The sequence below is a fragment of the Saimiri boliviensis genome, chromosome 18 (assembly GCF_048565385.1).
Source record: "Saimiri boliviensis isolate mSaiBol1 chromosome 18, mSaiBol1.pri, whole genome shotgun sequence".
NCBI lineage: Eukaryota > Metazoa > Chordata > Mammalia > Primates > Cebidae > Saimiri > Saimiri boliviensis.
In genome coordinates, this window is record NC_133466.1 from 18834984 (window position 1) to 18861344 (window position 26361).

The following is a 26361-nucleotide window of genomic DNA, read 5'->3' on the forward strand; positions in this document are numbered from 1 at the left end:
AACGGATGAAATGCCTATGTGATGAGATAAAGTGAGGTAACAGGCATCGTGATGTAGCATTAGGCTACTATTGACCTTCTGATAATATATCAGAAGGAGAAATATCCACTTTAAGTGATCCTGAATCATCCAGCCACAACCATAGCATTGGCTGGATGACAGGAGCGGGCAATATCAGTGGCTAACAGGTGGGTAGCTTCTAAAGCATGAATACACTGGACAAGGGGATGATTTCCATCCCAGTTGAGTTGTTTATTTCTGGAATTTTCATTTAATATTTTTGGACTGTGATCGGCCACAGGTAACTGAAACTGCAAAATGCAAAACTGTGGATAAGGGTAGACAACTGTATAATGAGTATACCACTTTAATTTTTTAAATTAAGTGATGGCCAGCCTGAGATTAAAGAACAAGAGATTTTGAAGTAGCCAATTCTGACACAAAAGACATCACTGTGCAGAAACAATTTTCACATTATGCTGCAGCAAAAAATTAAAGGAATATATTTGATGCTTAAAATGATAGAAAAATTCAATTCCTAAAATATCTTTCTAGATAGTAACTTAAAATGTGATTTTAAAAGCCACAACTACCAGGGGTGATGGCTCATGCCTGTGATCCCAGCACTTTTGAGAGAAGGAGGTGGGAGGATCACTTGAGGAGTTTGAGACCAGTCTGGACAACACAGTGAGATCCTATCTTTACAAAAAGTAAACAAATTAGCTGCACATGGTACGTTCTTCTGTTGTCCCAGCTTCTCGGGAGGATGAGGTGGGAGGATCGCTTGAGCCCAAGAGGACAAGGCTGCAGTGAGCTGTGATCTCACCACTGCATTCCAGCCTGGGCGACATAGCAAGACCTCGTCTCAAAAAAAAGTAAAAATTAAATAAATAAAAGCTATAACAATGTAATTTTTAAAATCTCTGTTATATAAAATCAAAATAAGCATAATAAAGCATTCTAAATTTAATAACTCGAGGTAAACAATTTTCTTAAAATTATTTGCTTTTTAAAAATGTTGATATACAATTGATAATAGCATTATGATAGTTAATTTCACATGCCACCTTGGCTGGCCCATGGTGCTCAGATATATGGTCACACATTCTAGATGTTTCTGATGAGGGTGTTTTTGGATGAGATTAACATTATTATTATTTTTGAGACGGTGTCTCACTCTGTCACCCAGGCTGGAGTGCAATGGCGCAATCTCAGCTCACTGCAACCTCTACTTCCTGGGTTCAGGTAATTCTCCTCAGCCTCCCGAGTAGTGGGGACCACAGGTGTATACCACCATGCCTGGCTAATTTTTATATTTTAGTAGAGATAGGTTTTCACCATGTTTGCCCAGCTGTTCTCAAACTCCTGACCTCAAGTAACCCGCCCACCTTGACCTCCCAAAGTGCTGGGATTACAGATGTGAGCCACTGTGCACGGCCTGGGATTAATATTTAAATCAGAAAAGCACATTGCCCTCTGTAATGTTGGTGGGTCTCATCCAATCAATTGAAAGTCTACATAGAAAAAAGACTGACTTCTCTCAAGCAAGAGGGAATTCTGCCAGCAGATGGCCTTTGGACTTGAACTGCAGCCTGGGCAATTCCTGCGTTTGTGGCTTGCCTGTCTCCATAATTGAGGAAGAAGACCCCTTCCTCTTAAGCTTCTAAGACCACTCCCCTTAGCTTGCATTTCAAAAGGAGAAGTAAAAGTTGAGACCTAGCAGGCATGAAGTCAGTGGCAAGGCTGGCTGGCACCACTGACCAGGCCTGGAGGTTAAAGAATAAACCCCCCACGCTTAATTGCACTTATATCTACACATTACAGGCATAATATGGAGAAACGCCCTCCAGAAAGCATTGCTCTCTTTCAGTCTTGCTCAAATCCCCACCTAGTCACATATCCCCTGCCTACTTCATCGATCACAACCCTCTCACAAGAGCTAGGATTTTCTTTGTCAGGGAGTTCAGTTCTTGAGACACAAGTCTGCTGAGACTCCAGGCTGAATAAAAAGCTACTTCCTTCCCTGTTTGGTGTTCGAGAGGTTTGTTTGTGGCCACTCCTGCTTCATAATCACATGAACCAATTCCTTAAAACAAGTCTCTTTATATAAACATATGTATGTACATATATGCATGCACATGTGCATACACACACACACAATCTTGTTGGTTCTATTTGTCTGGACAACCCTAATACAAGCATCATAATGAATTACAGTAGTAAATTAATTTGAGTGCCTACTTAAAACTAGTGAGCTTTGTACCTAAGGAGTTCCTTTGAAGGTGTGGCGACACGGTCATTTTAAAAGTGTTTCATAGTCTCTTTTGTTCTGAGAATGCTGATCTAGAACAGCCTTTAAACCTTAACAAATATCTTCCTCAGAGGCATGTCAAGGACAAAGGACATGTTTATTTAGCCTTTCTTATCCTTTGTACAGTCTTCACTCAGAGAGGAGGTCCAGGCAGGGGTGGGAGTGCTGTTTCCTCTCCACTACAGTTTTCTCCAACCCCCAAGAACCCTTTTAAGTCTCACCACCTCTAGGAATTTTTCCTGTGAAAGCCCTAGGTAACACTCTAGACAACCCATAGGACTTTTCTCTCCAATCTCTGTTGATAAAATTAAGTAGCATTTTATGATTTGTCACATTTGGTGGCTATTGTGACACTGTTCTCTTTGATATTCCTTTCCTGCATCTTCTCCCTCTGGCCAGTGACATTTAGCACTTTACAAAGCGATACGGATTCCACGGTGATTAAAAAAAACAACTGGGTTGAGAAACCCTGGGTTAACAAGTTAAACAAAGTTCTCTATTGTCTAAAAGGACTTATCGGAGCCTCTAACATACTAAGGAGCATTGTGACTCTCTAGGGAGGACTATAATTTAGAGCATGAAACATTGGTGTAGAATAAGAGAGAAAAAGGCCAAGAAGAAACCATGTAAGAGATTGAGAAGAGGCAATCAGAGAAATAAGAGAAACTAGGACAGAATGATGTCAGGGAAATCAAGGACGGGCAGACTTTCAAAGAGGGAGTGTCAACAATGTTTGATGTTCCAGAAAGGTCAAGTAAGGCCTTGACTAACAAAGTAAGCCATGGACTTAGGAGCTAGTAAATTACTGGTGATACAATGATAGCAATTTCAATGGCATGGGAAACAGGCAGTGTGCAGCGGGCTGAATGGTCAGTAAGAAGATTGAGATAAATATACATCACTGTTTCAAGAAGTTTCACTGGAAAATCATGGCGGGGTTCTTTCCTACATTAAATTGTAGAGGTTAGAGCATATGTATAGCCTGTGGTAAGAGAGCTAGCAATAAAGATAAGCTGAAGATACATGACAGAGAGATGAAATAATTGCTGCAGCAAAGAACACAAGAGACTGGAAACTAGGATCATGAGCACAGGTGGGAAATTAGCTTTGGGTAGGAGAGACCCCTTGTCTTTGTTTTCTGTTGCTTATAATGGAATACTTTTTTTTCTTTTTTTTTGAGACGGAGTTTTGCTCTTGTTACCCAGGCTGGAGTGCAATGGCACGATCTCGGCTCACCACAACCTCCTCCTCCTCCTGGGTTCAGGCAATTCTCCTGCCTCAGCCTCCTGAGTAGCTGGGATTACAGGCACGTGCCACCATGCCCAGCTAATTTTTTGTATTTTTAGTAGAGACGGGGTTTCACCATGCTGACCAGGATGGTCTCGATCTCTTGACCTTGTGATCCACCCGCCTCGGCCTCCCAAAGTGCTGGGATTACAGGTGTGAGCCACCACGCCCGGCCTGAAATGGGCAATTTATAAGGAAAAGGAATTCATTTCTTACAGTTATGAAGGCTGAGAAGTCCAAGGTAGAGGGGTCATACCCGGAGAGGGTCTTGGTGCTGGTGGGGACTCTGAAGAGTCCCTAAGTGGTACAGGGCATCACACGGTGAGGGGGATCAGTGTGCGAGAGTGCTAGCTCAGTTCTCTCCCTTTTCTCATAAAGCCACCAGTCCCGCTCCTATGATAACTCATTAATTCCTTAAACTGAATCCATTGAATGGATTAATCCATTCATAAGGGCTCTGCCCTCATGACTCAATCACTTCTTAAAGGCCCTACCTCTCAATACTGGTACATTAGAGATTATGTTTCAACATGTGACTTGAAGGAGCAAATATTCAAACCATAGCACCCCTCTTCCTTTGATTCAAGAGGGAAATTGCCAAGGGTGAATACAGATGTGGACAAGTTTGCAATTCATCCACCTTACTCTTACCTGACTTAGTGGCTTAAAATACTATCTGATATTTAGCTTCCTTCAGAGGACTTCTTTTACCTTCAGGGTGAATTCCAAATTCCTTCAAATGGCCTTTTGGAACAGGCTCCTGTCTTTCCAGCCTCCCCTTTGACTGCTGCCCCCTACAAACCCTGTGCTCAAGGCACCCATCGTGGGGTTTCCAGACACTCTGGCTCTCTGCATTCTCTGTGCCCTCTGCCTGGAATCCCCTTTCTTCAACACTTCCTGCAGAATGATGAACGTCTATGCTATTCAACACCCCACTTAAACGTCAAGAAAAGTAAAGCTTTCACTGGCCCCTTCCGTACATAGTCATCCTTCCTTCTATTTGACATAGTACTTTTAATAAGGCTTTTTAAAAAATTATAATATTTTACATGTCTGATCCTCCAATTGAATAGTGTTAGAAACATGATGTTAGGAACTATCTGATACAAGGTTGTATCTACATGATACTTAACCCATAGTAGGAGATAATTAAATGTCTGCTGTAAACAAAAGTGGACATGTTTTGTCTTCAAATCAAATGTATAAACTTCTTGTACTGTATTTTAAGAATAGTATAAGTGGGCCGGGTGCGGTGGCTCACGCCTGTAATCCCAACACTTTGGGAGCCGAGGCGGGTGGATCACGAGGTCAAGAGATCACGACCATCCTGGTCAACATGGTGAAACCCCGTCTCTACTAAAAATACAAAAAATTAGCTGGACATGGTTGCGCATGCCTGTAATCCCAGCTGCTCAGGAGGCTGAGGCAGGAGAATTGCCTGAACCCAGGGGGTGGAGGTTGCGGTGAGCCGAGATCGTGCCATTGCACTCCAGCCTGGGTAACAAGAGCAAAACTCCGTCTCAAGAAAAAAAAAAAAAAAGAATAGTATAAGCATATAATATTAACTAACTATTGTTTAATTTACTGCAATACCTAGGCTACAAGACCTATAAATAATAGCAGTTAAATTATAAACTAAGTATAGCCAGGTGCGGTAGCTCATGCCTCCTATCCCAGCTACTTAGGAGACTGAGAGGGGAGGACCACTTGGGCCCAGGAGGTTGAGGCTACAGTGAGCTATGATCACACCACTGCACTCTAGCCTGGGTGGCAAAGCAGGACCCTGTCTCAAAAAAATAAAATATAAAAATAAAACCAGTCACAGTGGCTCACACCTGTAATCCTAGCACTTTGGGAGGCAGAGTCTGGAGGACTGTTTGAGCCCGGGACTTCAAGACTGGCTTGAGCAACACAGCAAGACCCTGTCGCTGCAAAACAAAAACGAAACCTAACCAAGCATGGTGGCATGAGCCTGCAGTCTCACCTACTCAGGAGGCTGAGGTGGGAGGGATGGCTTTAGCCCAGGTCGATGCTGCAGTGAACTGTGATTGTATGACTGCACTCCAGCCCGGGCGACAGGAGTGACACCACTTCCCTAAATCAATCAATCAAATCAATCAAATAAAAAAGTATTACGTTTTATCTATATTTGACATTTTTTATAATGTTACAGGTTTATCGCCTCTTGGCACAAAAATCCAAAAGTAATTTTGACACTGAATAATTCAAAAACTATCGTCACCTTAACTACATGTAAAAGAAAAAAATACTTAAGTATGTTTTAATGAAACACACCCATATCTACACATATCCATGGTTATTCTGCAGCATGTTCTGTAATTACTTTTTAACATTTTTCTCCCATTTAAGTTTTTTGCCCATGTTAGCTAAAAATGAATCTTGGAAAGGGAAAAACTGTTTCCCTAAAAATAGAGTATAAAATAAATTTGTTTTCAACCACCACAAACCTATTTAGTGCAGTGATGAAGTACATGTAATTTGCATTCATTTTAATTCATTGTTTCTTAACACTATCAGACCCTCATTTAATAATACATTTTGATGCCTCCTTTATTATCTTGAAACAAAATTTATAGATAATATAACATTACATATACAAACATATATATGTAAAATTAATATATATGTAAAATTTGGGAAATAATGTAATGTCCTTTTAATGTTAAAGAGAAATAAAAAACAGAATAATATATATTTTAATTCATAAATGCTTATACATGAGTACACTAGAAAACACAATGCAGTTACATATTAGCCTACACTTATTATTCTTATTTTTTCTATTTTAGAGACAATGTCTTGCTCTGTCACCCAGGCTGGTATGCAGTGGCATGATCATAGCTCACTGTAACCCTGAACCTCTGGGCTCAATGGATCCCCCTGTTTCAGCCTTCCAAGTAGCTATAGGCACATACTACATGCCTAGCTAATGTTCTTAAATGTTTACTTTCATAGATATGGAGTCTTGTCATCTTGTCCAATCTGGCTAGTCTCAAACTCTTGGCCTCAAGAGATCTTCTTGCTCCAGCCTCCCAAAGCGGTGGGATTACAGACATTAGCCACCATGCCTGATATACACTTACAATGTTAAATGGGATTTAAGTAAGATCAGAAATCATTCCAAATAGTACAGGAAAATAGAATAGGGTTATTGGCCAGGCCCAGTGGGGCTCACGCCTGTAATCCCAGCACTTTGGGAGGCTGAGGCGGGCAGATCACCTAAAGTCAGGAGTTTGAGACCAGCCTGGCCAACATGTTGAAAACCCATCTCTACTAAAAATACAAAACTTAGCTGGGTGTGGTGGGGTGTGCCTGTAATCCCAGCTACTCAGAAGGCTGAGGCAGGAGAATCCCTTGAACCCGGGTGGTGGGGGTCACAGCGAGCCGAGATCACACCATTGCACTCCAGGCTGGGCGACAGAGTGAGACTACATCTCAAAAAAAAAAAAAAAAAAAATAGAGTTATTGTGAACATTAGAATACAAATTTGCATATTTAGTTATATAAGACTGTCCAAAAGAATATTTGTGTTTATAGGTAAAACAGGGTAAGTTACAGTATAAGCTCAGATAATTATGAAGTTGTTACTCACATGAACATGCAGTAGGACTTTGGAGAGTTATGAAAAATAAGGGACTCAGGAAAATTCTTTATTTTGTAGGACTATCTGGCACACCGCAAGCTATTGAACAGGCCTGGTCCCTGCTCAGCAAATGTATAGCAACCACTCATCACTATTACTGGAATAGGTCCCATAAAATTTCACAGCACCCCCCTGGGGGCAGTAATCCCCTTTCTGTTTATAGTTCCTGATTTAATTCCTCGAGCACATGCTCTGCTAATAGAAAACTGAATACTTTGTTTTAGAAACAAAGGGATATTTTCTCTTATACAGTTTACCTATTGTGACCATTAACGGTAGTTTCTAAAAAGTAAAATCTATCATCTACATTATTTTCCATTGGCCATACTTGTTCTCACAATAAAACTATAAAAGAGGCTGGGCACAGTGGCTCAGGTGTTTAATCTCAGCCTTTGGGAGGCCTAGGTGGGCTGATGACTTGAGGTCAGGAGTTCGAGACCAGCCTTGCCAACATGGTGAAACCCCATCTCTATTAATGCAAAAAAATTAGCTGAGCGTGGTGGAGCGTGGTGGCGTGTGCCTCTAGTCCCAGCTAGTCAGAAGGCTGAGGCAGGAGAATTGTTTGAATCCAGGAGGCAGAGGTTGCAGTGAGCTGAGTTTGCTCTGTCACCCAGCTCTCTCCAGCCTGGGTGACAGCAAAGATTCTATCTCAGAAGAACAACAACAACAACGAACTATAAAATAGGTATTGGAGAAGAAACTATATTTATGCTACATTTCAAAGAATCACATTTTCAGCTAAGAAAAATTCAACTAATTTTGATGCATTTAACTGGGATAATTATTGTTTTAAGTCTTCTTATCTGTCAAGAATAGTACGCATAATATATTTAGTTTTTTTCAGGCATGTATTAACACATTTTTAAATGATCTTAAAGCTCTTTGATGCAAGTCTTTAATAAAAATCTTCGAAAAGGAAAACATATCATGAAATCATAACCCAGTTTTTTCCACCTTCAAAGATAAAACACAGAGAAAGTCTGTAATAATTAAACTATAAGTGCCTGAACCCTAATTAGAAATCTTGGACTCAACATTTTGAAAGAATCCCAAATGGTTTCCAATTGATCCTGTTTCTATGGAAACTAAAGTTGGGAAGTAGTAAAAGACAAAAGAAATTACAAAATGGCACCAAAGAAATCAGCTAAAAGAATTATTATTTATGTTAAAAGGAAGGAAAAATACTGCCTTATGTCCTATCATCAGACACACATAGTAATTTTAAAAATAACGTAATTGAAATTTAGTAAATGCATGATATATAATACTATTTATCTTTGCTTAAGACAATATTAATGTTATTCTTTTAATATAAACTTACAGCAAGATAACACTAGAAAATTATGAGGATGTTTTCTATTTCCCTTTTAAATGATCTGTGATACTGTTAGGATGACTAAATTGGAAAACAAACCCCTTACAATATGGAATATGTTCATTTTTGGATATTTCTCCCATTTAGTTAAATAATATTTTCAGAACATGAAATATTTATTACAGGCTATGGCTTGCCCTTCAGGTTAATATCGCTTTGAATTTGATTTGAGTTGTGAATATGGAAAGCATTTATATATGGTAAGAGACAGGGAGGAACACTGCAAATACACTGTTGGTTGATGCTTTCCAGCATGTTCTTTGTATCCTTGCCTTCCAGATAGGTGGGATTTGGAGTCAGTAACTTTAACTTCTAGTCCTGCCTCAGCGTAAGTCCGGAAAGTATTCTAAGTTCCTGTGTGTCTCATTTATGAAACAGTGATAAAAATAGTCCTATGTGTCTCACAGTGATGTTAACATGAGAATTAAAATAATTCCCGTCAAAGTGTTTTGTCAATTGTAAAGTTCTATCCAAACGCTAATTTTGTTTTTTCTTTACTTTTTAATCCCCTCAGGTTACCCAGCACTTCACTCTGATCTTTTCCCTTCATTCTTCCTGACCTCTAGATAACAACTGACATTGCAGAATTCCTCCCCAGCTTCCCAGACACCGGTCCCGCTGTCTGTCTGTTATTTCTCTGGGCACTTGTTTCGTCGTGGTCTCTGCTCTTTTACATTCTTTAACCAAGCACATTCTCCAGAGTTGAGTTTTTTGCCCCCTACAAATCTTCTTCATGTTTTTTTCCAGAATGGTTTTATATTTCTGTTTCCATTTTACCACTTAAATATAGGGGACAGGTAACAGATCATGATCATCCACTCTCCAATGGTCTTTAGAGATACATTTAGTTGGCTATTTTGTTGCTTCCTGAAATATATGTTTATAAAGTTATTCCTTCTCAATTAAATACCATGAATTCTCTGGGCCTACAAAGTTATACAACCTTGGAATTACTGTTTTGATTTCTTTGATGTCCCCTATATTTAATCAATCACTACATCTTATCAATTTCTATTTTCAATGTCTTCTGGATTCAACTTTTCCTGAAGAATTTTGACAGCTTCCAGTTTAATCTTGATCTCATTACCTAAGACCTGCCTTACGGTTACTGTTTCTTTCCAAGTCTAGTCTGTATGTTAGGATCAAAATGATTGTTATCCCCAATATTATTTTTTGATATATTATTTCACTCTTCAAAACCTTCAACAACTTCCTGTTGCCTACTGCATCAAACAAAAAGTGTCCAGCATGACATACAGTCAACTCCATGAATATGCAGCATTGTCGGAGCCAATTTCTTGCTTCCTTCCAAAACAAGCTCCGTTCCAACCAACAAGAATTCTAAAAGAGGCAGTTTAGAATTTTAAAACATGTTCTCAGCTACATGTCACATAATTTTATTATAACAGGCTAAAATATGGTACATTTTCTCATTTAAAAACATAAAGCATTAAATTATAAACAACACAAATTATCATTAAATCAAACCCTTTCATTTAACAAATGAGGGGAAAAAACTCAAATAAAATAAAGTAGCTTTTCTAAAACCATGTGATTACTAAGGGCGGAACTGACTCAATCTAGCCCACTGGAACTCTAGTTTCATTTTATTTATATCATACTTTTTGCTTCCTTGCAAACAAAATTTGCCATTGTGGTTAGATATAAGGAGGTCCTTTGAACATCCAGTAGAGACAATTCACATGGATATTTAACTTATGAATTCAATAATGTACCACTGGCAAATACATATTAGAAATATAATTCATAAAATTAATCAATTTAAAAAGCAAAGGTGATCCTGTCCATCATCCCCGTCCATATGAACCTGCTGTGAGTCACCTTGTAAGAGAAGATGTTACTACTATTCTTTTAGGTAAAAGATGAAAGCCAGGTTGGTTGCAGTAGCTTACGCCTGTAATCCTAACACTTTGAGAGGTGGAGGCAGAAGCATCACTTGAGCTCAGGAGTTCAAGACCAACCTGGGCAACACAGTGAGACCTCATCTCTACAAAAATAAATAAATAAATAAATTAGCACAAGCTATGACTGCACCACTGCAAGCTAGCCTGGGTGACAGAGAGAGAGCCCATCTCAAAAAAGAAAAACAAATAGATGTAAGTCCATTGTCCTCTGAAAACATTTATTTTCAACGTACATATCAGTGGGTAGCTTCTCTATAAAAGAAGCGTTGCGAGAGCGCGCTTCCAAATTTTTTGTCCTTTTATTTTCTAATAATTAGAAATAAATCTCCTCAAACATTCTAGTCCACATAATGAAAAAGATTGGTCTTGATTGGTCTCATCATTACTCAGCAAATTTTGGTAACTTGTGGCTAAATACAAATACTTGAACATACATATAATCGTACAAGCAAGTCATTTATGATTGTTCAAATAATGAGGAATATATATCCTGTAGAGGGCTGTGATGCAACCTTACTTCCACTCTAAAACTAAGAGACAAAGGAGTGGGAGAAGTGAAACTTCTTCCTCCATTAACATCTACATTCCCTTGCTCATGAATTCATAGTGTATTTGGAGAAAGTGTTATCCAGCACAGAAATAGCTTCTGACACAAATGACTACAATGACAGTGTGCATATGCTGCTAACACAGGCTCTAGGCTATTCTAATGTGGCTGCTAAATGCTTCTACTTCTTCCATTCTTTTCCCATAATCCTCATCTCCAGAGAATCCTTACAGATTTGGGCTCTTCAGGGCTAAAGAAACTATAAGAAATTAAATCATATGAAGAACCCATAGGACGCTTGATACTGCATTATTAATAACAAGAACATTAACGCTGAAGGAATATATTAGAAATTATGACCAATTTTGAAATGTGCTTGAGTTGATATGTCAAATGTAAGGCATCTGCAGGTATTCTCTTTACTTGTTTAGAAGGGGCCTGAGGGTTCACAAGAAGGCCTTGATGGCACCAGTCTCTTTCCTTTATAAGCTACCCAGTCTCTGGCAGTTCCTGATAGCAGTTGTGAAAACAGACTAATACACGAGGGCAACAAAACATCCCAGGTTCATCTTAAATTGCCTAACACTAAAACTGGAATCAGGTGTCCCTCCAAAGTTCCCTAGTCATTGTTAGTATGGAATGGTGTTTAGGAATGATAGTTTACATGCTAAGTGTGCTCATTTTTGAGGGGTTGTAGAATAGTTTATATTATTATCCCCAACTCCTAACTCCCTTCTCATTTATTATTGTATGATTTCTAGGGCCCCCCAGCAAGCAGAACACAATTCTCCATCCCAGTTCCACATCTGGCCATGTGATGTGCTTTGACCAATGGGCATATATCACATTAAATAGAAGCTTTTAGAGCCATTAAGGACACAGCTTAGCTCTGTCTTGTGCTTTTTCCTAGGCCACCAGGACTGTCTGTTCCAAACAGGGCCAATTCCTTCATGCTGAGTCCTGGAATAAGAAGATTGTAGAGAAGAGACCAGCAGCTAATCTGGAGCCACGAGAATGAAATAAAGCCAAAAATAATGCATATGGTGGCAAACAGCATACTGAGGGTTTTGAGGTTATTTGTTACTTCTTCAAAGCTGATTGATAAAAGTTATGACGTCTTCTGGGCCTTTTTAGTGACAGATAGAAAAAACAGCTTTGAAAAGAGAAAAGCATCATGAGTTCAAACTCAATTCAAATAGAACATTTCCCATTCAGATAGAACATTATAGGACTTGTACTGAATTTTAAAAACTTTCTACATGTATCTCTTTTTTCTACACTAAAAATATTAATTTCTATGTACATTAGTATAATTATTGATTGGTATTTCCTGTAATGTAATGTAGTGTCAAAATAACAAAATTATTAAAGTCCTAAAGTTTAAAACATATTTGCAGCTATTTTTGTCCTTAAGATACATTCTACTGTTTAGTGGAATATTATGTTTTTAGGTTCAGATTGAAATTATTATTTCCTCTGTGTGGTTACATCACTGATTTGATATACAGTAGGTTTATTTCTTTATTCCTTTTTTTTCTTTTAGAGACAGCAGCTTGCTATGTCACCCACGCTGGAGTGCAGTAGCACAATTACAGCTCACTACAGCCTCGATTTCCCAGGATCAAGGGAACCTCCTGCCTCAGCCTCCTGAGTAGCTGAGACTACAGGCATGCCACCACACCCAGCTAATTTTTATTTATTTTTCTTTTTTGTAGGGATGTGGTCTTCCTATGTTACCCAGGCTGGTCTTGAACTCCTGATCTTAAGCAATCTTCTTGCCTGGGCCTCCCAAAGTATGGGGATTACCAGTGTAAGGCTCAGTAAGTTCATTTATTTCCATTTGTTTTCAAATTTTAGGGATGGCTGTTTTAGTGAATTTTATCTTTTGAAACAAAACATTTAAATTTTGAAAATCAAATCTATATGAGAAGTCTGTTTCGTTCCTGTTCTTTCTACCTACTGTTAATAATTTCATTAGTGAACAGTTTAACCTGCCAGTGTTTCTGTCTTACACAAAATGTAGCATGCAGCATTTATATTGTTCTGCATCTTGCTTTTTTTACTTACTATATTTTGGAGATAAAAGTACAGAGCAATCACCATCATTCCTTTATATTGTTACAGTGTGTACCACTGTATGCACTGTATTTATTTAGCCAATCCCCTACGACTGGACATTTGTTTTCAATCTTTTTTATAATAGTTGTGAAATAAATAATACAATACATAAAAAAGAAAATAATCATGCATAAATTGTGTCCTGTTTTTGCAACTACAGCTTTAAAATAGGTTTCCAGTAGTGGGGTTGATGAGTCAAAGGCAGATACAGGATCTTTCTACACATTGCTGAATATCGTCGGTCAAAGGGAAGATATAAAATTTTTCTACATATTGCTGTTCCATAGCAGTTGTATCATTTCACAGCTCCATCAGAAGTATGTAGAATGCCTATTTCCATACAACTTCATAACAGAGTATGTGGATGAGTTAATGTAATTTTGCTAAGGGAAGAAGTGCTATCTTTGGGACAATCTAATTTGCATTTTAAGTTATACTGAGAAAAGCTTCATATTTGAAGAACCATTTAAATTTTTCTTCTGAGAACTCTGTGTTTTTTTGTGTGCTATTTATAAAATGTTGATGTTTATATTTTAATTTTTAGGGGCTCCTTTTATATCGGTGATAATATTCTGTATTATCTGTAAATTACAAATGTCATTTCTCAATTAGTCATTTAAACAATTTGTTTAGGGTGTTTTATTTTACTCATGCAGATACTCATTTGATATACAGTCCGGTTTATAGTAAAACAGACCTATACTTTATTTTGTTTTTTGGTTTGTTTTTTTTTTTTAGTGGGGGAGGTATGGTTTTATTATTTATTTACCAACTTTCATTTAGATCTCTGATCCGTTTGAAATTTATCATCATGGAGAATATCAGGTTCTTATCCATTTTTTCCTTAAATGGCTTTCCAGTGGTAACAATATTGATTAAGTATTTTCCATGGTTTCAAATGCTATCATTTTACGCACACACGCACGCACACACACACATACACACACAATTTCTAAATAAAGTTGGCATAATTTCTATACTTTATATACTCTTCCATTGGTTTGTCTGTCTATTCATGTACCAATCTCACATTATTTTGCTTATAGAGGTTTTATAAAATACTATAATATAGAGCTATAACCACCTCATTTCTGCTCTGTTTTATTTATTTCTCCATTATCTCATTCATCTGGTATTTATCCTATATATGTTTTATGATTAATATGTTGATCCAGAAATACATATTATAAATTATGAAGAAAATCATGTCAGGACATACACTTTTTTAAAAAATGAAGTAGAATATGTAATATAAAAAAGTGTGAAGATCACTGATCCAGTGCTTTTCAAACATGCCAGTATCTTTTGATGAGTAGGAAAGGCTTAGGAGAAGGTGCAGGGAATTTTGGAGTTAGAACTTCAGAGAGAAATTGCATTTGGCCACGTGAGGAATAATTACTACAATAGCAACAACAACAGAGATGAATGGTGGTTGGGAAGAAGTACTGTATCTAGATGAAGTGGCATAGAAGTTCACTCGTTTACACATACACACAACAACACACAGCACAAAAGAACCTGACTTGTTCTGGATCCAAAAGCACTATACGGACTGTACAATAATCTCATGTCTCCAACATGCTTAGGTACAGTTTTAATGTTTTATGACATAGATGGCTGCATGTTTTGATTATTAGACAAGTGGATACTTGAGTTATCATTTATTCCACTGTGACAATTCTGCTTCTGATCAAAATCCATTCCTCTAGTGAATCTTTTTGTGAAGTAGAGTCTTGCCCTCTTGGCTTTTTTGTGAGGCAGAGTCTTGATCTGTTGCTCAGGCTGGAGTGCAATGGTGCAATCTCAGCTCACTGCAACCTCTGCCTCCCTCATTCAAGCGATTCTCATGCCTCAGCCTTCCGAGTAGCTGGGACTACCAGCTACTCAGGGCACCACCATGCTTCACTAATTTTTGTATTTTTAGTAGAAACAGGGTTTCACCATGTTGGCTAGGCTGGTTTCAAACCCCCGACCTCAGGTGATCCACCTGCCTCGGCCTTCCAAAGTGCTGGTATTATAGACATGAGCTATGACACCCAGCCCTCTAGTGCATTTTTTAAAAAAAACATAAATGCCATTCTCTCTTTTCAAATTTAGCACTTGCCCAGAAGTTCCACATGTTCCCTTTTTCTTTGTGGTCATTATTTCTTCTTTGGCCTCCTTTAAAAATAGCACCCATTTGCACTTGCCTGTGAATCTTAGCTGGTGCCAGTGTCTCTGTCCTCTCTGGGTTTGCACACGTTCTCCTTTGGAGTTTTTAATTGGATCTTGGTTGGAATTTTTTCCCTTTCCAGATTTGGTTACTGGTTTGGAAGTTTATTTCCCTCTGTTTTACTAATCACTTTGTTTCATTGCTTTTGGTGGTTCTAGTTAGAAAATAGCTCCCATTGCATTTTGGCACAACAGTTTTAAAGGCTTCTGTAGGATGTTACCTTGAGTCCTGCTTGTGACATTGAGCTTTATGTCGTAGCTTAATTACTAACATAAATCACTTTTTTTGTAGCAAGGTACACAACACTATATAGAATATGACTTGATTTTCTGGAAGGTATAGAACAGTAAGCATAATAAATTGTGACGTTTATTTCTAAAGAAACTAAGAGTATGCTTATATATAATGGAACATTTCTTTTCCAATTTTCTGAAACTATTTGCAGGAAACTTAAGGATGGGTTTATCTGTGAGGCATAAATAGGAATCAGAAAGGCTGCGAAGGAGACTTACTTCTTCTTTTGTAAACTTGCTGCTGTGTTCGAATTTACCCTAAGCTTATACTAGTTTTAGTTAGACATATAAGAAAATGTGTTTAACAATTAATTCATTTTTATCTTTGGTTTTGTCCATAGTAGGTACATAGCAAGTTTTCACAGCATGAAGAAAGCGAAAAGTAAAAACAGCAGGTGACCGCATTGACAAAATGAAAGCAAGCAAATTGGACAAACGTAACATAAAGAAGACAAACCAGGTTACACATTTTTACTCTTTACAAATATAAAGATAAGTCTGTCCTAAATTATCTCACTAGAAAATTTTGGCAACCTCAAGAAAACAGAAAACCTAACAAAACAAACAAAAATATGATGCTGATGACATGCAATAAACAGCAGCAGGGCTCTCCAGTAAAGAACCAAAATTCCTATCAAGTTCATAAGGATTCTTCCTTAGGGCTTTTTGTGCCAAGACAATGGACAACTAAGAGGGCAGGTCTTGAAATGCTTTCACAGGATTTTCTTCTCTGCTCATAAAATGTAGGAACAATTCAAACTGGAGAGCATTTCCTACCCATTCATTGGCCTGAAGATTCACAGAGTAGGGTTTTGTGGTCCTGCCAGCAGGCGTTTATTTGAGCACACATCCACCCATCCTCTCTCTCTCTCCTTTTATCTCTCTCTCTCATTCTCCCCACATCCTATGCATGCATACACCCACACACTTTAGAACACAGAAGGCCACTCTTCTGAACATCAAATCAAGTAAAAATAACTGTTCTAAGGGTGACAACTCAGGGAAACTCTGGAAACATTGAAAACAAATACTGAAAATAAACTTAGGTGTGGGAAACAGAGTAACATTGAAAGAAGGTATACCAAAAGAGCTACTGTGTCATGTTTACAGGTTGGGAACGCAACAGAAAGTTGAAAAAGCAACAGACATAATTTAAAAAAAATTCCTTAAAAACCGAAGAGCCATTTTTCTTAGATTCCTGATCAGAATTAATACAGTTAGGTACTGTGTATGACAGTGGTCCTACAGATCATAATGGAGCTGAAAAATTCTTTTTTTTTTTTTTTTGAGACGGAGTTTTGCTCTTGTTACCCAGGCTGGAGTGCAATGGCACGATCCCAGCTCACTGCAACCTCTGCCTCCTGGGTTCAGGCAATTCTCCTGCCTCAGCCTCCTCCTGAGTAGCTGGGACTACAGGCACGCACCACCATGCCCAGCTAATTTTTTTTATTTTTAGTAGACACGGGGTTTCACCATGTTGATCAGGATGGTCTCGATCTCTTGACCTTGTGATCTGCCCACCTCGGCCTCCCAAAGTGCTGGGATTACAGGCATGAGCCACCACGCCCGGCCGGAGCTGAAAAATTCTTATCGTCTAGTGATGCTGAAACGCCTGTATTGATATAGCACAAGAACTTTATTGTTTTCTAAATTTATTGTAGCCTAAGTGTACAGTGTTGATAAAGTCCATAGTAGCATACAGCAATGTCCAGGCCTTCACTTTTACTCACCACTCACTCACTGACTCACTCAGAGCCACTTCTATTCCTGCAAGCTCCATTCGTGGTATGTGCCTATACAGGTGTACCATTTATCTTTTATGCTGTGTTTTTACTGTACCTTTTCCATGTTTAGATATGTTTAGGTACACAAATACTTGCAACTGTTTACGACTGCCTACAGCATCCAGTACAGTAACATGCTGTATAGCTTTGTAATAGGCTACACCATTAGCATTGGTATGCAGCAGGCTCTACCATCTAGGTTTCTCTAAGTACATGCTATGATGTTCACGCAATAACAAAATCACATAATGACACATTTATCAGAACATATCTCATCATTAGGTAACACATGACTGTAAAAAACAATTATCAGTGGTTATGTGTGTATGTGTAATTATGTGAGTATATTTATCGATAAATTATATAAAATAAATACTTATACAAGCAATTGCCTAGACTACTCCAATAACTTCTAACTGGTCTCCCCCGTTTGATTACTCCCACCCCAATCCTTCCATTCACCATACTCTATCCAATGCATGTTCTTTAAAATGCAAATCTAACTGATATGTGATGTCAAAAGGCTTCAATGGCTTCTCCAGTTTACTAAGTCTGTCATACATGTCAATACATGTAATTCTTCCTAAACCTCTATGTGGTAAGCAGTCTTATTTGGACTATCACCAATACTGATGAGTAAAATGACATATACAGGTGTTAAATAACCTGTACAAGGTCACACAGCTGGAAAGAGCACAGAGGACAACACTGGCGTGCATGTTCTTTACCACCATACTCTGCAATGTAAAATACAACTCATAAAAAGAATAGCTTTAGGCCAGGCATAGTGACTCACACCTGTAATCCAAGCACTTTGAGAGCTGAGGTGGGTGGATCATCTGAGGTCAGGAGATCAAGACCTGCCTGGCATACACGATGAAACTCAGTCTTTATTAAAAATACAAAAGTTAGCTGGGTGTGGTGGTGGGCGCCTGTGATCCCAGCTACTCGGGAGGCTGAGGCAGTAGAATCACTTGACCCCAATGGGTAGAAGTTGCAGTGACCTGAGATTGAGCCACTGCACTCCAGCCTGAACAACAGAGCAACTCTCCATCTCAAAACAAAACAAAACAAAACAAAACAAAACAACCAACCAGCTTTATATCACTATGAGTTGTACTTTAAAAGTAAAAGTTATGGTGGCTTCATGGGATCTAGAATATTCTTGAGTACAACACTGAAAACACTGTTGCTGGGCATAACCTCATTTTAGCTGGTGTGAGAGACATAATAATAGCCATAGACATAAAAATAGACATTCTACTCTCCAGAACTTGTAAATATCTTACTTTACATGGTAAATAGGAATTGAAGTTGTAGATGGATGAAAGTTGCTAACCTGCTGACTTTGAAATGAGTAAGTATTACTCAGGTGAGTCCAAGGTAATAACAAGGGTCCTGATGAGTGGAAGAAGGAAGCAGAAGAGAGAAAACTAGAGAGGTGGCAGCCTGGCGTCACAGAGTTAGAAGCTGGCGGAACAGGGCCATGCGTGGGGAGCCTCCAGAAGCTGGAAAAGCCATGGAAACAGATTCTGCCCTAGAACATCCAGAAGGAATGCTCCTTGCCGATACCGATTTCAGCCCACTGAGACCTATTTCAGACTTCTGACCTCTAGAACTTTAAGACAATACATTTGTATTGTTTTGTTTATGGCCATGCTTCACAGCAATAGAAAAGTAATACAGTTGGATTATTTTTCTGAGTTCTAGCCTTATTAACAGTAATACTGTCCAAGAAAACAGCATATGGTTTTAAGTTTTCTTTTACTGCTTTTGCCAAAGGAAGCACCTGACCCAGGTTCTGATTCCCCTTTTCCATCCTCACCATCATCTTCCTCAAAACATCAATCTATCAAGAGGGGTAAACTGGAGTATTGACTCAGCAGTATTACTACTATATTACTATGGGATGAAAAAATATTTTAAGCAATGGCCTTTATAGCTTCCTGGTAGTCTGACTTCAATAAAATTAACAGCTCTTACCTCTATATTCTGATACGTCTTCTCTGGAGAAAACTCACAGAAGGAAATCAAAGCAATGGAAACTATGGGTGGTGAACATTTGTAAGCTCCCAAGGGTTTCTCTCATTAAACTGCTCATGTGGGAGGATAAATGAGTGTCCTCAGTCATAGGGAACTCACTGTGCTGCTCAGGCTGAAGTTTTTGTTTTTAACTTCGTTCTTTTTAATATAATTTCTTTCATAGTCTTGAAATGGTTGTAAAATCCACCTACATGCCCATTTTTAACCTCTCTGTTCATCAGATAATTAAGACTATGCCAGCATGAAACCAGTTCTCTCCAGCAAATTGATTATGACAGTTGTTTCTTAATAATAGATACAGAGGGCAGAATTTTCCTGGTCTTGGTTCCCTGGAATGCTGTTTTGGGTCAGTTCTGGCAAAAAGGCAGAGCCTTGTGATTTTACAAAAGATTCAGACCTCTCTCCCACCACAATCTTTATCAGTTGATGAGAGATTAGACTTAGGCTAAGCGCCTGGATCAGGTTCCAGTCCAGATCTGAGGACCAGCTGCTACTGCCTAGGTAGAAACAGGAACTGCTCTCATTTATGATTAGCTCGTAGGCTCTGAGAGACCCCAAAAAGCATAACAACACCCCACCAAACACGGAATACTCATTCCTATTATTTTTTCAAATATCAGCTTAAATGATGGCTCAAAGAAGTCTGACATCCCCTCTACTTAACATGAAGTTAGAGCTTCATGATTTATATTGCAATCAGTTCAATCCATACACTTCTTTTTACTTACCCTGCCTCATCCACATTCCATCTGGTATGATTTATGTCCCCCTCCTCAAATTCATATGTTGCAATTTAATCACCAATGTGATGGTAGGAGCTGAAGGCTTTGGACTGTGATCTGGTCATGAGAACAGTGCCCTTACAGAGACCTCAGAGCTGCCTTTTCTCTTCCACTGTGGGTGATCACCCTGAGAAGGCTCAATCTATGATCCAGAAAGTGGGTCCTTGCCTGACACTGAATGTGCTGGTATCTTGATTGTGAACTTCTCAGCCTCCAGAGCTGTGAGAAATAAATGTTGTTTAGAAGCTACTCAGTTTATGGTATTTTGTTACAGCAGGAATGGACTAAGATACTATAGAATCAACAGGCATGTATTTATCCCTACTATTAACCAGGAACTTTGCTCAGCTCTGGATATACAGTGGTGGGTAAACATCAAGAAATTCCTTTCCCAGTGGAGTGGGAAAGAAAAATATAATTCAACTAAACACACACAAGAAAATGTCCATATATCCACAGGGATACTGACATCACAGTTTAAATAAAAAGAACAGCAACAAAAAACAATCCTCCAGACTACTCGGAAAGATATAAAAAATGTTGATAAACAGCAGGAACAAAAGGAAAGAAGGGAGTAAGCATGACATTGTACATGAGAGGAGTGGCCAAAAGAGTGGTACACTTCCATCTGGGAAGAATATTGAAAAGACGAATATGTAATAACAGCATAAGAAATCCACTAAGTCTTTACTAAATAAAAGAGTATTGTATTGTAAGCCAAAGTATAAAGTGAATACTCATGAGCCCATACTGATAAAAAAGTAAATGATTAAATAAACAAATGAGGGGAAGGGAGAGACACATCTCCCATGCAGAAGAGCTCCAAATAATTTATGAAGATACACCACCTTCAAGGAGATGGAGCACACCTTTCTGAAGAAGTGTGGGTTGCATGTAGTGAGTTCCTTCCAAAAAAATCTAGCATGGAAATGAAGAAAAAAGGGTAGGTGATCTTCGGAGAGAACTGGTATGCACTACACGGTGAGTGTGATTACAGGTAATCAAGGTTCACATCAACAGCAACAAATCCTGTGTATAGTATGTTCCCTGGAGATGATGTGATGAAAACATCACTTTACCTAGGCCCCTTACCATTTTCTGATCTTCCTCCCAAAAACCTATAACCCCAATCTAGTCATGAGAAAAATATCAGAGAAACATCAACTGCTGGTCATTCTACCAAATACTTGACCAATACTCCTCAAACCTGTCATAGTAAGAGAAAACAAGGGAAGCCTGAGAAACTGCTACAGCCAAGAGGAGCCTAAGGAACCATGACAAATACATGTAATATGATAGCCTGGGTGGCTATTCCATATCTGGAATAGAAAAGGCATTTGGTAAGAATGAAGGAAATCTGAATGAAGTGTACTATGCTAATGAAAGATATTAACAATAGGGGAAAGTGGGTGTGGAGTATGTGGGAATTCTCTATACTAGCTTTGGAATTTTTCTTTAAATCCAAATTATTCTAAAATTGTTTTAAACATTAAACACACACACACACACACACACACACACACACACACACACACAAAGAAAACACTCTTGCAATGCCAGATCTTTTGGTATCTCAGAAACAATATAGGAAAGCTCCCACAACACTTTCAAATTTATCCCCTCTAAGAATCCAGGTTAACACAGCCAGTGTGTTATATTTACCTAAAGCCTGAAGAGCTCACTCAGGCCCATTCAACTATTCTTTTGTTTGCTTCTTGGTTGTTTCTTCACTACAATGTCAAACTTAGGTTGTATTGTTTCTATGTTGGTGACTCAATAGGAATAGCAGAGCAGAACGATTTTGTTTTTAATTAGTGACAATTCTACACTAAAAGGCACACTATTTTCTCTTTGAAATTTAGGATTTCAGCAGAATACATAAGTTTCTCAGATGTTCTGTTACAATATCTCCAGCCTATCTCTCTGTTGCATTTTAGCAGGAGTGCATTTTTTCCTCTGTGTGTTCTGTATCTGAGTTGATATTTCAAAATTGCACAAGGGTTTCATTGTGAACCTCTGCCTTTCTGGTTTGACTTTATATAATATTGGTCAGCACATGTCCCTTCCCGGAGACAATGTGCACCTTCCTCCTCCACAAAGGGACGTGGCTCACATCAGTTGAGCTATGCGACGATCACTTGGGCAGCGAGAGTGTGAGAAAATACCATTGTATTGTGATATTAGAGATTAGGCGCTCGTCCCGCAGGTTAAGTATTGTAAGTATTACATCACCAGAATGTGAATAGCAACAATAACTCATTTTACGAAAGAAAGAAAAAAGAAAGAAAAGAAAGAAAAAGAAAGAAAGAAAGAAAGCAAAGCAAAGCAAGCCAGCCAAAAAAGGTGGGAGAAAAAAGAAAGAAAAAGCAAAAGTAGAACTGCATCGCTTAAGGTCTATTGTAATTTCTTCCATTTTCCTAAAAAGCTAACGCGAAGAAAACAAAATAACGGCAACGTTCCCAGGATTTTAAATCTCATGAGCCCAGAATCCGTGAAAATCCTGTTTAAAATCATCCGGTGAAATTGGCTTTGGGACGTCTCCCCAGCTACTGGATCATGTGGCTTCTGCATCTTTCTAACAATCGTCCCGTTGGACGTCCCCTGAGGACACAGCAGCTGGCTAGAGTCCCCAGACCAGACTTCTCTAACTGAATGTAGATGTGCAGGTGGAGAGGATAGAAGTAATTCTGGCTCAGCAGCCACGAACTCCCCACCCCCGCCGCACAAGGGCTCTGCTCCACGCGGGCTCGGCGGAGACGCCAGAGAGCGCAGAGCACGCGGACGCCGCCCCCTCCCCGGGCTCGCAGTGCGGCCGGCGCCCGCCTCCCGGTGTTGCCATCTTTCTTGGGATCTTAGCATCTTACGCGTGGGTAGTGAGTTCTGCATTCGAATCACGTCCCTCTGTCTGAAAACTTACCCCAACTTTGCAAACAGCTGAGAACCCGCTAGTAGGGACCCTCAATTTTCTGTATCTAGAACTGACGAAATCAGACACAGTTTACAGGAAGCCCACGACCTCGCGCTCCCTGCCCCTCGCGTCCGCCCTCCGGCGCCCTGGGGCGCAAAGTCAGACGCCCCGCGGCGACCTCGGCCCAGAGCCGCCCGGACGCCGCGCGCGAGCGCCCCGTGGGGGGCTGGAGGGTGGGGGCAGGCTGGTCCAGGCAGGAGTGGGTGCAAGGGCAGAGGAACCCGAGCAACTTACAGCCCAGGGCGACCACCAGGTAGCGCAGCAGCAGCAGAAGGAGGCGGTGGCGGCTCCTCGCCATCTTCGCGGGGCCGGAGCCGGCTGCTCGGACGACGTCGAGGGTCCCGGCGGCAGGCGCGCAGGAGGCCGGGGGCCCTCGAACTTCTGGGGCGGGAGAGGAGCAGAGAGTCGGGGAGGGGAGGAAGGAGAGGGACGGCTCTAGATGGGATGTTAGTTTCCCGCCCCCCCCCCCGGGCGCCTTCTCAGCTGGCTGCTAAGAGGCGGGTTCTCCAGCCCAGGGATGGGGGTCTGTCCTTTTTTGGGGGTGTGGGAGTGGGGGGTTGAGGGCGTGAAAACCAGGCGAGGCGTCCGCCGGGTCCTAGCGAGGGGGTAGCAGCAGGAGAGCAGCGCCCGGGAGAGCGGCGGCGGGTCGTCCCTCCGCCCCCACGCCTCCGGGATTGATCGGCTTTGTGTCTGGTCCGCGCGGGGCTGCCAGCTGTCCCTAGGGCGGGGAGCCGGGGGCGGGAGGCGCGGCAGGCTGGGGGGCGGGGTGGGGGGTTGGGTGTCTGGGGGACGGGGGTGTGTGCGGGTGAGGAAACGCCTCCCGCTTTGCCCCAACTCCTTTCTTCCCCTCCTTGGCTCAGAACTTCTTCTGGCTTTTCAGCCCAGGGGTGGAGAAAATCGGAAAATTTCTGCCCAACGGGAGAAGCTGAGGGGGTGGCGCTCTGAGGAGATGGGGTTCGCGGGCTCCGCCTCGGACTCGAGACAAAAAAAAGCCATCAAGACTAGTGCTGGAAGTCAGGGCTCAGATTTTAGCACAGACTCTGTCCCTTTTCAGTTTAAGCGTTTTGCTCCTTGGAGATTTGAGGTGCGTTCGTTTCGTGTTCTTTGCTTTTCATTTCAGTGTCAGAGTTGGAAGTTCATCTAATGGTGTGAAATATTTATCATGTTTCTTTCAAGTTACATAACTGCTGCTTGTGGAGTTTTCCACGTGTTAAAACTCTACAGCTGCCCTTTGTCAGGTTTATTTTTGGTCTACTGTGCTTTTAAAAGGGAAACCCATTATGAATGCTCTGTTGCGTGCTTTAAAATTACACCGCACTTATATTGGTCACACGTACACTGACAATTTTTATATTTGTTCCTAGGGACCAAAAATGTCTGGTTCATTCAAGAGTATTGGCAGGTCTGGAAAAAGGCCATTACCAGAAGAAGAAATTGGTACACATCAATTTTTTTTTTCCTTAAGGTTGAATAATGGATGAAGTTCTGTATAGAAGATAGTTGATTTAGTGGCGCAGCTAGCTCAGTGGACAAAGGCGACCAGAGTTTAGCTGTGCGGAGCTGTGAGGAATGGGGCATCCCTGCTGTTGCCGTGGTGACAATTATGAAAACTTAGTACCTAGGGATGGGGTGAGAGGATAGGACCCAGGGGGCCCAGAAAGGAAAGTCAGAATGGCAAAATGTTAAAACTCGAACTCCAGTCAAGCGAGGAGAAGGGACACAGATTTAACAACAGCTTATGCCAGTTTTTCTGGGCAGTAATGAGAAACATTTGATGCTTAAAAAGAGAAGTTGTTGGCATCTTCTTTTTTTTCTAATTCTTGCTACTTTTTTACTCCTCCCTAAAAATATACACGAAAATGTCATACTTACAAAAAAATTCTATGCAATCCTATGTGAGTAACTGGCTAAGTTATTTGTTTGCCACCCAGCCAAGGCATTTGTCAAATGGCAACAATGTGCCAGATGCTGAAGGACAAACATGAACAAGATCGAGGCTTTCTTGCTAACAAGCTCACAGTCTTGAGGGGAGAGAGTCTTATCTGGAAAGGCGCCTGATACCACATGATAAATGTGACAGGAGGACAGAAAATAATAACAGCTATTTTTATTGCAGGCTTTCTTAGTGATGGAATCTGAATAATGCAATATCTAGTCCCCCAAGAGCTCTGTAAAAGAGGAACTGTTATCATTCCCACTTTACAGATGAGAAAACTGGGCTGAGAGATGCTAAATGGCTTGTCCAAGGTCCATGATAAGGGGATGTTCCTTCTGTTGGGAGTGGGGGCACAGCTTTCTTTAATAAACCTTGAAAAATAGGTCAAACATGGAGGAAACAGCAGGATCAAGAGCTGGAAGATCGAAAAATTATGGCTTGCTTAGAAAAAGCAAGGTTCTACCATATTAGAGTATATGTGGGAATGGGATGGTAAGGTAGATGGTGATGGTAGAAACTACAGAGGAGGTTAAATTATGAAGGTGATTCATACTACTGTCTAGACCTCATCCTGCAGCTAACGAGCTTTTTGAAAGCAATGAGATAAGAAAAGACCCATGTTTTAGAACTGTGGTGTCTAATATGGTAGCCTCTAGATCCAAGTGGCTATATAATTTTTTGATTTGTTTTGTTTTGTTTTTAATTTGAGACAGAGTCTCACTTTGTCACCCAGGCTGGAGTGCAATGATGCTATCTTGGCTCACTGCCACCTCTGCCTCCCAGGTTCAAGTGATTCTCCTGCTTCAGCCTCCTGAGTAGTTGGGGCTACAGGTGCACACCACCACGGTGGCTAATTTTTGTATTTTTAGTAGAGATGGGGTTTCACAATGTTGGCCAGGCTGGTCTCGAACTTCTGACCTCAGATGATCTGCCTGCCTCTGACTCCCAAAGTGCTGGGATTACAGGTGTGAGCCATCTCACCAGGCCAACTATATGAATTTAAATTCAATTATATTTAAAATGCAGTCCTCCGCTGACACCGATCACATTTGAAGTTCTCAATGGTCACTTGAGGGTAGGGGCTACCATATTGGACAATGCATTTCCATCATCACA

At 40.2% G+C, this 26361-nt stretch overlaps 1 protein-coding gene across 2 annotated transcripts in view; it reads right to left on the reverse strand.

Moving 5' to 3' along the window:
* JAM2 (junctional adhesion molecule 2) overlaps positions 1-23997 on the reverse strand; it is a 69829-nt gene extending 45832 nt beyond the window's left edge. The window contains exon 1 of one of the 2 annotated variants that reach the window (XR_012514897.1): positions 23544-23996. Coding sequence is in view for 1 of the 2 variants with exons in the window: in XM_003934332.4 (XP_003934381.1) it covers positions 23544-23607 (64 nt within the window). In the remaining variant the exon portion in view is untranslated. Of the gene's footprint in view, positions 1-23543 lie in introns of both variants that reach the window. The other variant, XM_003934332.4, reaches the window with a different exon arrangement.
* Positions 23998-26361: the final 2364 nt, after the last annotated feature.